Source organism: Stylophora pistillata, chromosome 5 (genome assembly GCF_964205215.1).
Source record: "Stylophora pistillata chromosome 5, jaStyPist1.2, whole genome shotgun sequence".
Taxonomy (NCBI): domain Eukaryota; kingdom Metazoa; phylum Cnidaria; class Anthozoa; order Scleractinia; family Pocilloporidae; genus Stylophora; species Stylophora pistillata.
Window position 1 is genome coordinate 11,453,388 of NC_142523.1, and position 15,403 is coordinate 11,468,790.

The 15,403-nt window shown below is 41.3% G+C and overlaps 1 protein-coding gene and 1 pseudogene across 2 annotated transcripts; both read left to right on the top strand.

Annotated features, from left to right (window-relative positions):
- Positions 1-1,071: 1,071 nt before the first annotated feature.
- The window catches only part of LOC148730279 (uncharacterized), an 83,742-nt pseudogene continuing 69,410 nt past the window's right edge, over positions 1,072-15,403 (top strand).
- Positions 2,155-7,045, top strand: LOC148730280 (52 kDa repressor of the inhibitor of the protein kinase-like). Of its 2 annotated transcripts, XM_088760959.1 has the most exons (5): positions 2,155-2,548; positions 2,743-2,787; positions 3,041-3,085; positions 3,179-3,250; positions 4,330-7,045. In XM_088760959.1, exons 1-5 carry the CDS (start codon positions 2,512-2,514, stop codon positions 6,714-6,716), a joined length of 2,586 nt encoding a protein of 861 aa, XP_088617085.1. In that variant the 5' UTR covers positions 2,155-2,511; the 3' UTR covers positions 6,717-7,045. The 2 variants fall into 2 exon arrangements, with proteins under 2 accessions (XP_088617085.1, XP_088617086.1); XM_088760960.1 differs by lacking the exon at positions 2,743-2,787.

Sequence of the window (15,403 nt, forward strand, 5' to 3'; positions counted from 1 at the left end):
CCTATAAAGCTCTATAATATTCCTATGATCTCCCCTGCTTCATTAGCGATTAACTAGCAGTCAGTCTTCTGTAGTCCCCCTTCTATACTCTTTCGGAGACGATTGATCCCCCTCTACACCCCTCCCCCCAAAAAAAACATGTGATCCCAAAAACCTTTCACCTCTCCCTTTCCCAAGCGATGAGTGAGACTGCTCGCTAAGACTACTCAAAAAATAAATTTCTTCACGGTAAATTCAAATTCTGATGTTTCACAAAGTATAAGTATGTAAATGATCTTTCCAACTTAGTCTAAATCATCTGTAGATCTCGCGTTTGTTTGGATCAATGTGAGTATCTGAGCAACTGCTAAGCTACTCCTCCCTTAAACCAACGTTAACCCAAACTCGTCATTTGACTGTTGTTGTGTTAAGAGAGGGGTGGGTGTGCAATTGCTCAGATACTGAAATTGATCCGTTACTTTGGTCCAGGCTCCTCCGGGAATATGAGCCATTAACAATCTCCCTTCTCCACCACGCACAGTCCTGGTTTAGCATATCAAGTGTGGTCCATGCCACTAGATGTGACCACAGTGCTTCCTCTCAGTCTGAACATTTCGCTGTGAGATGTTTTTGGGCGTCTTCTTGTCCTCGCAAGGGTTGTGGAAAAACTCCGTGAGACCGAACCCTTCTGAAAAGTAAATATTTATTATCCCTTTTTCTCTGCCTCCATGGTGAGCACAAACTTACCAGTTAACAAATACGTACTACAATTTTCAGTCGAGTGAGAAGCGATGAAAGCTTGGCGACCAAGTTTTGAGATTAAAATCGAAAAACCAGCTCCGTTTCCATTGGCAAAGTGTCGCTTGCCTTCCTCTGAAGGCCTCCCAAATTTGACGGTTGACGACGCAGAAGTCTTGATATTTAGTTACCAAACGAAGAAAACTGCCAGTGACTACTCAACGGCCAAATCCCCGTCCCCAAACTTTCTCCGTCTCTTACTCAACTTATGATCGTAGTAAAAACTGTTACAACTAACCGACTTTACTAACGGAGACACTGCTTTTGTAAAGGGCCTAATCGAAAATCGCTGCTCCAATGGAATATACTGAAGAGCAATTGAATTACTACAGGATCTGTTATATTGTCACCGATGTACTTGCTGAAGCCTTCGAACAATCTTCAAACAAGAATGGGACAATCGCCACAAGGCAACCCTGGGAGAAAGGAAAGATGAACCGAAAAATGGAAATGACTTTGAGATCAATGAATCCAAACGAAACAGAAGTAGAAACGCCCTTCTCTTGAAAACTATGAACAATGGTGACAGAGCGGAATGGGATTGTACCATGCTGTTTTATGCCATTCTTTAGTCGGATTGCATCAGCGATCTCAGTCCAACTGTAGAATCAAATGTGAATGACCTCAGGATATTTCGCAATGAAGTATTTGCACATAAGGTACGAGGCCACCTTTCCAGCATAGATTTTCAAAATGCGATTGTAAAGGTAAAAACTGCATTTGACGCACACGGTCTTCCGACTCAAACAATCCATAAAATTTAAACTCAGACAAGTTTCCCGACGGAAGAGTTAAGAAAACTTCTAATACAAGTACAGACCCTTGAAGAACAGTTGCTAAACGAAGTCTTCCCATTTTGTATTCTCCCTCCTAAACCTACACATGACGTCTTCCCTCGCAGATCGGAGGCCGATAAAATCACACAACACCTCATGGAACTCAAAGATGCCAACAAAGACAGCTTAAGCACTTTGTATTTATCCGGAAACCCTGGAAGTGGAAAATCACAGCTGGCCCATCTAGCAGCCAAGCGATTTTTCGAAGAGAGCAAAGAAGCTCCGTCTGCGATTTCATTTGTCGTGACAATTAATGCCGAAAGTTCAGAAACACTTTTGGAATCGTATGCCTCCTTCGCTCGACATTGTAAATGTCCGGATTCCTCAGTTAAAGACAATCGTAATTGCAAAGATTTGAGCACAGACGAGAAAATTGCAAATATCAAAGCACTAATCAGCGCAAAGATTAGGCTTTACACATCGTGGTTATTGGTTGTTGATAATGTCACTAGTTTGCCTCGTGTACGCACTTATTTGCCAGATCCAGGAAACCAACAATGGATGGGTGGGCAATTGCTAATAACAACACAAGACACCCAGGGGCGGATCCAGGGGAGGGGTTGAGGGGGTTGCAACCCCCCCTTTGAGCAGCATTTTAATTTTTTTTAATTCTTCTTTAAAAAAAATAAGAACAAAATTGTCTTTTACGAAGTTGTTTCACTTCCACCATTCACCTGCTTTTGCGGATTTAAAAAGATAATATACATTTCGCAACTTCTGTCAGTGTGGGGGATCAGTTACTTGGGAGGAAGTCTTATTAGGATCGCGTGACGTCCTCAGGGTCATATATAATAGGAACACAGGTGAAATTCATTCAAGCGTAAACGAGCGGGATTGGGACCGAGCGAATGTTTGAGTCAGTTGCTGAGGTCGAAGAACGTACGAACTAGAAGCTGTCATGAAGAAAATAACCGATTTTTATGCGAAGAAATCAGGTAAGTTCGTGGTTTTTTTTTTAAAAGACGGTTAATTATATTTAATAACAATAATAACTACTTTCAACACCCGATAGCCTTGACATACCGTGCAATTCATACAACAGATACAAAGTGTATTTTTCATTGTCCACCAGTTGAAAGCTGACTGGCAAGAAAATCATGTCTTTTGAACATAAATAAACATTTTGCAGGTTCAGCCCAATCGAGGCCTGAAGATAATGAAGGTATTAATGAAGGTAAGCAGAAATAAAATTGTTCTTAAACGGAGACAGAGAAAATAATTTATTATACTTCACTACGTGAACTGTCATTATAATTATAAACACAGAAAGCTTCGACATCCGATAGCTTCGACACGCGATAGCTTCGACACGCGATAGCCTCGACATACCGTGCAATTCATACAAAGTGTATTTTACATTGTGCACCATATTGAAAGCTGACTGGCAAGAAAATCATGTCTTTTGAACATAAATAAACATTTTGCAGGTTCAGCCCAGTCGAGGCCTGAAGATAATGAAGGTATTAATGAAGGTAAGCAGAAATAAAATTGTTCTTAAAACGGAGACAAAGAAAATAATTTATTATACTTAACTAAGTGAACTGTCATTATAATTATAAACACAGAAAGTGCTCCTCCTAACAAGCAGCCAAGAATCAGCAACCCTGACGATCAGGCTGGAGGGTCTGGGATCGAAGGTAGAATTTCTTATTTTTATTTATCCGAAAAGTAAACTTATATCGGCCAGCACCAACAAAAAGTATTTATTCCAACGTTGCAAGAAGTCTAGTGAATTCCAAATAAAACTGACTAGTATTATAATTTCGTTTTGTACACAGCTTTGCCCGATGAAGTATTGGTCGAGGTGTTTAAAAACTTCTGCCTTAAAGAATTGCTTAAAACAGTGTGCCTGGTCTCAAAGAGGTGGAGGCACATTATAAACAACAATAACATTCTGTGGAGTTGCCTACTTCTTGATGAGTGGCCCATGCAATATTTAAATGAAGAACAAATTGTTAATTTCATGTCGCACTCCAGTGGGTTCAGATATTTATCTATAAGATATATCGAAATAACAACATCAGAAAGGAGGCTTCAAACATTGTTAGGAGATAGTCTGGGATTTTCTAAACGTTTGAGATATCTGGATTTAAGTGGCCAACCGATATCATCCCTTAATTTCCTATTGACTGACTCTAATTCTTCTCCTCTTGAAACCTTAATCCTAAATGACTGTAGAAAAATAGATACTTGTTGTTGCACGGCTATTTTAGAGCAATTACAAAATCTTACAGTACTATCACTCAACAGAGTAGGATTCACTGCCAATCAAGTGGCAACTATTACTTCCTCATTATGCTCATTGAATGTTCTGTGCCTGGTTGGTGTAAGCCTTGAAAGAAACGACGTAAGGCTGATTTTGCAAAAATTGAACAGCCTTCAGTTTTTTGAAATATCTTGCAGTTCCGAAGATAAAGAATATATTGATGCTCTAGGGGAAGAATATGACGTTACTTTTGTCTGCCTCTAAGAGTAAAAGCATGTTACATACTATAGCGGCATAACAGTGTTATGTTATAGAAAATAGTTTGTCATTTAGTGAAGGTATATATAACCAAGACATTTTTCATGTGACCTGTAAAGTACAATAAAAGCAGGCTATTGTATTTATTTAATGCATGTGTGTCAATTTTATTGAGGTTATTGCAAATAGATAAAGGACTAACCTATTAAAAGTTGTGAATGTATACAAATAAACTCTTTTTGTAAATTTTAGATGTAGCTGCAAAATGTCCTGTGCCTACCACTTCTGGTTCAACCACAGGCACAAAGATTGATTTGGGAACTGTTGTCAAAGATGCTGCAGGCTCTTGGGATGTTTTGAGGCGATTATCGCACGAAATTACAGATGAAAAAAGAATGCAATACCTTACATTACACTGCAAACCTTCTGAGTCTGATATACCTCATTCTCATCAAGTTACCAAAGGAAAGAAGACATGGAAAGTTTCTTTTCAATCGAAATGGCTGAAACAGTTCCCATGGCTTTGCTACAGCTACATACTTGAAGGTGGGATTTGTAGTCACTGTATCTTATTTCCTAACAAAGTTACCAAGGGTACAACACCAGGTGTATTGGTCACAGTACCGTACCAGAAATCTTACACTAAGGCACTTGGCAAGGATGGCATCCTCAACTGTCATGAGCAATCTGCGATGCATAGATACGCAACTGAACAGGCAGACCTCTTCAAACAAACTTTTCAGAATCCTGAGAGGTATAGAGTAGATTCCCAGCTGGCGACGGCCGAAGCCAATCAAGCCACAGAGAACAAAGAAATTCTACGACAGATTGTTCTAGCTGTTGAGTTTCTAGCAAAGCAGAGTCTGTCCTTTAGAGGACATCGTGATGATCGTGTCGATTTTTCAAGTTATGAAACTAACAGAGGAAACTTTGTTGCTCTACTTCAATTACTTGCGAAAGGAAACGAGCCTCTTCAGAAGCACCTCATGTCAGCAAGCCGACAAGCAAGATATACCAGCAAAACTATTCAGAATGAGGTCATTCACGTGTATTCATCAAAAATTAAGGAAAGGCTGACAGCAGAGCTGAGGGACAAGGGCCTCCCTTTCACGATTATAGCAGATGAGGGTACAGATCCACACTCAAACCAGGAGATCTTATCTTTATGCCTGAGGTTTGTGGACCAGTCTTCGCCAAACGATCCTCATGTCAAAGAATGCCTGATTAGTTTTATGCACTTACAACGAACAAATTCCACCATGATTTCAAGGAAGATTTTGGAATCTCTCTCTGATCCATCTGTTTCTTTGGATCCTAGCAACATCCGTGGTCAGGCATATGATGGAGCTTCTGTTATGTCAAGTGGAAAGGAAGGAGTGCAGGCTAAGATAAAAGAGTTCAGTCCGTTGGCTCTTTTCACGCACTGCTATGCTCACTGCCTAAACCTCTCCATCGCAGCAACATGCAAACTGGCAGAAGTGCGAAATTTGATAGGTCTGATTAACGAAGCATATCTTTTTTTAAATAACAGCCCGAAGCGACAGCAGCTGTTTGAGTTGACACTGAAAGAATACCTTCCTGAGAATTCTCACAGCAAGCTTCCAGGTCTATGCAAGACACGCTGGGTGGAAAGGCACACATGTCTAGATGTTTTTCTTGAAATGTATGAGATTCTTCTCACATTTCTTGATGCTATTGTTGCCCCCCACGAATACCCGAATTTAAAATCATCTACTGGAAGCTGGAACTGGGACAAGGATACCATCACAAAAGCCCAGGGACTGAAAGCCTCTTTGTCGTCATTTCAGACAGTAGTGGTTTTCATTACAACCAAGAATATTCTTGATGAAGTCAAAGCTCTTGCATCAAAGCTGCAGAAACGGGACCAAGATATTTATGAAGCATACATGATGGTTGATGAAGTAATTGGAAACATCAAGTCTGCTAGAAAAAACATTGACAGCGACTTTAAAGTGTGGTACACAGAAGTATTAAACCTTGCCGAGAAACTGGGAATCGTGGAAGCCGTACCCAGGAAGACAAGCATACAGAGGAACCGCTCAAACATTCCCAGCTCTAGTCCAATTGATCATTATAAAAAATCTGTGGCTATTCCCCTCCTTCATTCCTTGATTAGTCAAATGGAAGACCGGTTTTCTGTCGAAGACCGCCACGCACGCCACTTGCTTTATCTTGTTCCCTCAATCATAGTTCAAAACACCATGGAGCTATCTGAAGCAACAAAAGGCATGCTGTTCTGGGAGAATGACCTTCCTTTTCCCAAATCCCTTGGGAATGAGCTGCGAAGATGGCAAACTATGTGGCAGTCAACAGAGAAGGACCTCCCAAACAATCTTTTATTGGCACTTGGCGCGTGTGACGAGGATGCTTTTCCAAACATCCATCGTCTTCTACTCATCGCATGCACCCTACCAATCAGTAGTGAGGAAGCTGAGCGGTCCTTTTCGCTCATGAAACGGATCAAGACCTCCACCAGATCAACGATGTCTGAAGAGCGCTTCTCAGACCTTGCTGTAATTGCGATGCATTACCCTGAGAGATTCGAGGTAGACGAGATCTGCGAGGCTTTTGTAAAAGCCCATCCAAGAAGACTTTTTCAGGCTTCGTTGTTTGATTAATGAGGTATGCTAATGCAGTAGAAAAACGACAACAACTGCTGGACAGTTCAATCATACATTATTATTTTTTAATTTCTGTCTGAGAAATAAGATTAATCCCAGATTTTATATCATGCCTTCACAAAATCTAAACATCATATTTTTGGGGGACAGGTATGACACTGGAACTGTTAAGAGCTCACGCCAGAGGCATGGGGCCATCACTCGCCTTCTGCCATTGGTGATAAAAGTGTACTACAATAATGTACAAACGGGCCGCCGCAAGGGTTTCAATAAAAGCCGGTTACCGGCGGTTTACTGCCGCCTGTCATGCCTCTTTCAGCCGTCTATTCACAGTTTGTAATTCTTAGTCTCTCTTCTACTAGAACTAAACTAATAAGTAATGCAAGAAAGCAACGGAAGAATTCTAGAACGGAAGACAACGTCAAAAAAAACACTCTTTCCAACCTTGAAATACAGGCTACAACAACACGCCTTTTGATGCCCAGAATGCTGGAAATTGCATTTCCGAGCTTCTAGATTTCAAATTTTTCTGGGGGGGCATGCCCCCAGACCCCCCTAGTTGGAAGGGGCCTTGCGGCCCCTTCTAAATCACCGACATCTGTACAACCCCCCCTTTCAGAAAATCCTGGATCCGCCCCTGACACCGAGTTTATTCCTTTAACAAGCTCCTCCATTCAGCACATCTCAGTAAGCAAAGGGATGCTCCTTGATGATGCCAGATCTTTGCTGAGGCTCCTAACTGGTGTCACTGATGACAAGATGGAAGAAAAAGTTGGGAATTCATTGGACCACCAGCCGCTTGCTTTGGCCAGCGCCGCCATCTTTGTAAGACAAGTTCGGGAAGGTGAAATAGCTTCAAATTTCGGTTGGACCGACTTTCTAGAGAAACTAGAAAAAGGACAGCTACACACAACTCAGGACATTCAAGCCAAAACAAACTGAAGCTACCCAAAAACAATGACCACAGTAATAACAGCCGCCTTAGAAAAGGCAATGAGTTCCGACAGAGCTTTCAATCACTTGTTCACTTTTCTCTCTCTTTGTGCGCAACAACCATTACTAAAAGATGTTGTCGTCGACTACATTATGGAAATGGAAAATAAATTAGAAGATAAAGTCACAATTGGTGTAAAAATAAGTCGATGCCCGCTTTTGCTGTTTGACGAGGAGGAGAGCGGTATCTAAATTCGAGTGCATAATGTCGTCCATTACGTTTTAAGCAGTTCAATAACTAAGAAATCTGCAAAAGATGAGCAAATCAGATCCACACTAGGGGTTGTTTCATCCTTCTCCAGATTTGAGGATCAAGACTCTCTGGTCATTGTCACGAAAATTGTTCCTCATTTGGCAAAAGTGATTACAGACACCGAATATTTGTTTTCTAAAGAAGGAATATTTCAAGTCGCTGAAATTGGTGCATTGACTTTGCAGGACTATTCTAACGTCTTTACAACCCTCGGGAGAATGTGCCGCAAGCATTCTCAATATCCAGCTGCAAGAAGCTACTTTACTGCAGTCCTAGCCATTATCAAGTCAAGAGACCCAAGTAATGAATTACGAAAAACAGATATCTATAGTCAACTGGGTGTTGTCCACTTGCAGATGGGTGACCTTAACCAGGCAAAAGACTGCCACGAGAGAGCGCTGGGTGTTGAGCTGGAAAAGCTCGGACCTGAGCATGTTGATGTCGCAACGTCTTACGATAACCTGGGTGTTGTCCAACAAAAGACTGCCATGAGCGAGCACTGGATGTTAGGCTAAAAAAGCTCGGACCTGAGCATGCTGATGTCGCAACGTCTTACAATAACATGGGCCTTGTCCACGAACAGCTGGGTGACCTAAGGCAGGCAAAAGACTGCCACGAGCGAGCACTGGGTGTTTGGCTGAAGAAGGTCGGACCTGAGCATGTTCACGTCGCAGCGTCTTACGATAACCTGGGTGTTGTCCACCGAAAGCTGGGTGACCTAAAGCGGCAAAAGACTGCCACGAGCGAGCACTGCGTGTTAGGCTAAAAAGGCTCGGACCTGAGCATGTTCACTTCGCAGCGTCTTACAATAATCTGGGTGTTGTCTAATTGCTGCTGGGTGGCCTAAACCAGGCAAAAGACTGCCACGAGAGAGCGCTGGGTGTTAAGCTGGAAAAGGTCGGACCTGAGCATGGTGATGTCGCAACGTCTTACGATAACCTGGGTGTTGTCCACCGGAAACTGGGTGACCTAAAGCGGGCAAAAGACTGCCACGAGCGAGCACTGGATGTTACGCTTAAAAAGCTCGGACCTGTGCATGTTTCTGTCGCAACGTCTTACAATAACATGGGCCTTGAACACGAACAGCTGGGTGACCTAAGGCAGGCAAAAGACTGCCACGAGAGAGCACTGGATGTTAAGCTAAAAAAGCTCGGACCTGAGCATGCTGATGTCGCAACGTCTTACAATAACATGGGCCTTGTCCACAAACAGCTGGGTGGCCTAAAGCAGGCAAAAGACTGCCACGAGCGAGCACTGGGTGTTCGGCTGAAGAAGCTCGGACCTGAGCATGTTCACGTCGCAGCATCTTACGATAGCCTGGGTGTTGTCCACTCGCAGCTGGGTGACCTAAAGCAGGCAAAAGACTGCCACGAGCGAGCACTGGATGTTAAGCTAAAAAAGCTCGGACCTGAGCATGTTGATGTCGCAACGTCTTACAATAACATGGGCCTTGTCCACTCGCAGCTGGGTGACCTAAAGCAGGCAAAAGACTGCCACGAGCGAGCACTGGGTGTTTGGCTGAAGAAGGTCGGACCTGAGCATGTTCACGTCGCAGCGTCTTACGATAACCTGGGTGTTGTCCACTCGCAGCTGGGTGACCTAAAGCAGGCTAAAGACTGCCACGAGCGAGCACTGGATGTTAGGCTAAAAAAGCTCGGACCTGAGCATGTTGATGTCGCAACGTCTTACGAAAACCTGGGTGTTGACCACCGGAAGTTGGGTGACCTAAAGCGGGCAAAAGACTGCCACGAGCGAGCACTGCGTGTTAGGCTAAAAAAGCTCGGACCTGAGCATGTTCACGTCGCAGCGTCTTACAATAATCTGGGTGTTGTCCACTTGCTGCTGGGTGACCTAAACCAGGCAAAAGACTGCCACGAGAGAGCGCTGAGTGTTAAGCTGGAAAAGGTGGGACCTGAGCATGTTGATGTCGCAACGTCTTACAATAACCTGGATGTTGTCTACGAACAGCTGGGTGACTCAAAGCAGGCAAAAGACTGCTATGAGAAAGCGCTGGCTTTTCACTCAAAAACACTTGGTCTGAAACACGTCAAGGTAGCACATACAAGTAATTGTATTATCATCATTTTTATTGCTATTGTTATCATCGTTGCTAAGCGAAGCGTATATCCCCTTAGCTTTTCTTAGATTTTTATCAGAAATTTTAATGCCCTTTTTGATTTTTAAGTATTTCAACATAATTTTTGTAAATTTTTAGTGATTATGGTGAAGGTAACACATACGCACAAAAACCTGGGCGCTGTGCACAATAATGGCGGTGTCATGCAAGAAGCAAAGGAGTGTCATGATCATGCATCGGCGATTTATATCAAGAACTTTGGCCCTGAGGATGACCAAGTGAGATTCGTTCAGGATGCACTTGCTCGGCTACAGCAAGAAAGAGAGAGAAAACATAATTCTTGACCTCTTTCTAAAAAGAAAAAATGCGCGTAAGTTTTGACGTGCCTGGACAACATTCTGAAACTTTAAACTTTAGACTGGAAGATGACGAAGTGAGATTTGTTCAGAATGCATTTGTTCAGCTAAATACAGCAGAGCCGAACTTTAATAACTTATTAAGTTCAATAATCGTAAATTCGTAATTGTTGTCGCGTTATACTCGTTACTCGTAGATCCGTGAAGATCAAATCGAAATTGAGAGTTCAAGCAAAGATATAAAGGCTTCAGTTTACAGCATACTTATAGAGATTAAGTTTTATGCAATTTATACTTATACATCTAATTGTGGTGCGTTGTAATTTAGAAAAGTTAAGAAACAACAAAAAATTGTATCGCAAGCTTGATATTGCAGGCTAAAGAGCTAATCAGAGTGCAGTCACTTACGTTTGGCACGTGCGGAAACCGATATGCAAAAGTCAGAGCTGAAAACTACATTCAAATCGCAGGAACTTTCGCAGGCTCACTCTTGAAACCATAGCAACACTAGACTAAAAATGGCAGAATATTTAAAAAATTGAAACGCGGTGCGGTTTTACCCTAAAAGTAGAACGCCAGTAGAGAAATTAAGCTTCAAACTTTCACCTCAGATGTCTCTCTAAAGGGGCACGATTGCACATCATAGTGTCATCCTTCCTGAAATCAATTGTTCTATTTCATCGTCAAAATTTGTTTTGAGTAAGTCCGGCTGCGTGAGCGGTCATCAGCGATAGTTTTTTTTATCATACTTTCTCCCTAACAAGGTAGTCTTAATGGATCAAAGATTTTAAGGCTTTCAATTTTTTTCTAAAAAACTACACTATATCATACCATTGCTATGGATTTATAGATGTCTACGTGACATGCGCAGCTTTTTATATGTATTTAATATAGAACCAAAACCTGTCACTCGCTCTCAGGATTTATACATAAAGTGGAGATATCAATTATGACTGTTTAAAAAGTCGTCTATGACTTTGTTGCAACGAATGTTTGACTCTTTTTGGAGTATGTTTCCTCTAAGCCAGGTAAATTTAGTTTCTAGTTTTTATATCGAAGTAAAAATTTGAAAATTGTTCATAGCGGAGTCACGGACAATGGTTGCTTTTTACGTGCTTTGTGTGTTGTAATTTTACAATTGAAGGCGATGAAATCTGGAACAACCGTCAATTAAGTACGCTAGTTCGGGCTGATTATTAAATGCATAACGTAGTAACATTTGGGTAGTTTTTGTTTTTGCGTTTTGGTAGTTCGAAAGGCTCGTTGGTAGAGCAAATACCCCTAGAAAACGCGGGTAAATCCTAGATTTCCGTCATGCGAAAAATCCGGGCGAATGCGTAGAATCCACTTGGTTCTAATCATGCGCCATTTGTCGGTGATTTTCGTCAAATGAACACGCTTGCTGATACACAAAATACTGCAGCTATTTAAGACAATTTACATAAGGAGCACAAAAATTCCTATGTGTGAAATCCTAGCCTCGCCACTACCTACCAACCTAAAATGGCTTTGTTCCCATAAGCATCAAGAGAGCTCTTTCTCATATTCGATCAGAAATCAACCTAGATAGAAACAGTTTAAAAGTTCGTATCTTCTGGCGCACTCTTTAGAAAGCAATTCTGCTTTAGTTTGAGGCGAGCAGAGGCTGGTGTAAGAGAAAGTCGGGCAGAGCTCGAAGGACGATTGTCGCGTGTGTCCCACCGCATTCTTCCGTGCGCATGTCTAGTGCTTACCTCCGCTGACCTGAAAATGACAAGTCTCCTTCGCAGCAGTTCTTTGACTAACGGCTGCTTCCTAACGAGAAACATTCCTTTCCCTTTTAGATTGTGCTGATAAAATTAGCATCTTACAATTATATATATTTTTACTATTATCATTACTTTTTTCTGCCCCAGTTCCCTTAGACACTTGGAAGTCTAACATTTAGTGGATTGCTAGTGTTTTATGAAACTCGTAACCTGCTCAACAAGTCCATTTAAACACTTATATAGCGGCCCGAGTTAGAATCCGAGCCGCTCTTCTAGGTGAACTTTGCACTTATCGCATTTCTGGTTTTCTTGCTCTTGGGAATAGATCTTCAGATTTGTACTCTCTAATTTAAATTTTTTTTTAAGAAATCATTTTTGTTCTTATTTTGTTAATTTTTTTTAATCCTGTCATCATTTATTTACCGAATAACGTATGAGAAACTCTTCCTGGACAAAACTGGCAAAATGCATCACTAGCATAAATTGCACCTACCTTTGTCGCAATATCATTTAGAAGACAGACATCGAGGTAACGGTAGGTTTGATTTGCTTTTCAAATATGTTAACACTCTCAATCATTAGATATTTGCTTTAGCTCTGTCAGGAGCTTCGAACCTAGAGCTCCGAGTTTCGGTTGCCTACTTGGCTTAAAATCACGACTTTTTCTGGGACAGATCATTCATAACATGCGCTAGATAATTCTAATGCCAGACAGTTTCATTTCTAATGCTTCATGACCTCGAAAATCGGTTTTGGTGTAAAACAGCCCAATCACGTGGGCACCCGGACGGACAGAAACCACAAACCAACTGAGTAGCAGAAGTTCATGTTTTTCAAGAGCTCAAGTAAGTTATTTAGTTTCATTCTCCTACACTCGATAAATGTTATCAACAATTTAGTGCACTTTTCTGAAGCCTCAGTTAAATCTCAAGTAATAATGTGTCGTGAGCCTGTCATGCCTTTGATTCATTTCTTCCAATTTAACGGCGAAACAAACAAAGTAAGGAAATTTTTCACGGGTGGATATAAACACTGATTGAAATTGAAAACTGCGATATATAAAGCCAATTCACTACGCTTGGCATGCGCAAGTTCTTTTCCAGGCAGCCGAAATTCAACCTTAAGGCAATTTGAAAATAATGGTAATTTAGCGACACCCAATCACTACAGAGATTCCATAACTGAACCCCTCACCTTTGTTGGGCGAAATATCGATCTCCAGCACACTAAAACGTTATTCCTCAGCGAATGACATGAGTAAACCTTTAAAACGTCGGTATATATCTAAAGGACCACTCATTTATCGCCTGGATGTGGGTGGTAAGGAGGGGGAGGCTTTTTGCGATCGCTTGTCTTTCAGAGTTTAAAGCAATTAAAGGGGTGACCATAGAAAATTGATTGCCAATGAGAGGGGATCATTGAAATATTAAAAACTCTTAAGGAAGGGGGAGAAATCAGGTGAATTTTATTGTGACACAGCCAAAATCCTCCACCCCCTCCCCCCCCATAGATAATGACCGAATCCTACACAATGATTAAGATCTGCTATTGTTTTAAAATAACAAGCGCGCTTTGCCATCTTCTCGCACTTAGAGCTTAAGCTTAATTTTCCTCCTCTTTCTCCTTCCTTCTCCTTCTTCTCCTTTCCTTGTACAGCGGCCGTGCCAGGGAAGGGAACTCTCTTAGCATAATAACAAATAGAGCATCAAAGTCTTACATGTGAATTTATAAGACAGAAATCCAATAAACACGACTGTCTGCATTGTTTACACCATGAATGGACCATGCCAATTTTCTTACATTTTTTTTTAACCTCTAGCAAGTTGTCAATCCGCACTATTTCAGATCTCTTGTTCAGGAACCAGTCGTTGGTTATAGCCCAGAGGGGGAGGGGGTGGAGGATTATGGGGATCATTTGGTTTTTAGGGAGAAAAAAGTGGGAATCATTCGTCGTCGATAGAGTATAAAAGGAAAGAACTATAGATAATTGACGTCTGTCTATTATCTACCAATGAGAAGGGCGGGGTGGGGAAAAGTCATAAGAATTTTACAGAGCGTTACCGGGGATTAGCTAAGACATGATAATTGAAATCCTCGCCCCCTTCCCTCTCCCAGGCGATAAATATTGACCACTCCCTGGGTTCATTTCTCTGAAATAGAATCTGTACTGAGATTTTTGTCAACATTTACCTTTTATTGTTAATTTATCTTCTATTATAAGAACAAAAAATTTTGAAATAAAAAAAGGGAATTTTTGAGATAAAAAAGGGGGTCCCACCGTTTCCGAGGCTAATGCAGTACTTATATAATTCCTATATTATCATGAAAATTATATCTAAGAGCACTGGCTGATTTGCGTTTTCGAAAATTATTCCTTTTCCTCCGCTACGAATCTATTTCAGCGGAAGAATGACATGGCTCAATTCCGAGAAAAAAGTTAATAAGTCATCGTGCTCGTACGCGAGAAAATGCCGATTTACCTCTGGTGGGTTCCGAATATAAGGGGAACGGATTTGAACTACAACCGAAAAAAGAAACATTGAAATATTTTCGAAGCTTTTAAACCGAACCGAATATCCGGCGATCAAACCCCGTGCATTTCCCCACCTCCCTTTGATCCTCCACATTCCCCCGATCCCCCATAATCCCCCGGTGCCCCTTTTCCCCCCTTCCTCTCCTGATCCTTTCCTTCCCAAACGAATCTGCATCGTCCTTTTCTTCAACGTTACATTTACACTTGTGATTTTCTTCATGTGTATCAGCCATCAGGCCATCAAGAAAGAAGAAAGGCATGGTACGTTATGGATCATGAACAAGCTTATCAAATCAAGTTCACTTTTCATTTTGTTCTTTAAGTTTTGTTTGCTGGCTTTTGTTTGTTTGTTTGCTTGTTTGTTCTTTACTTTAAATGAGCTTTTCTCTTTTCTTATGCAAAAATAATTGCGGTTGGATATGACCGAAATTTCTTTTAGGAAATAATTAAAGCGATTTTCTGCTTATGAAATCAAAGAAGCTTCAATCAAAATTGAATTGAGTTGTTAGTCACATGTAAGGGTAGGGTGTGATTTTTCATTAGATTGCCATGGTAACCATGTCTTTCTGGATATGTTTAGTATCTACCCATGTACAAGGAAATGTGCATCAGCTGGAGGAGAGAATTGACATTCAGATCTTGGTAGTTAAAGGGTCAACGCAGTGAAAAGCATAAACGAGTAGAAAATATCTTTTATAGAACGCGAGGCGATTCCCACAAAAGG

Coding starts and splice junctions, on each gene's coding strand:
- LOC148730280 (XM_088760959.1), top strand. CDS start 2,512: ATGAAGAAAATAACCGATTTTTATGCGAAGAAATCAG. Junction 2,788..3,040: donor TAATGAAGGTATTAATGAAG/GTAAGCAGAAAT, acceptor AACATTTTGCAG/GTTCAGCCCAGTCGAGGCCT. Junction 3,086..3,178: donor TAATGAAGGTATTAATGAAG/GTAAGCAGAAAT, acceptor TTATAAACACAG/AAAGTGCTCCTCCTAACAAG.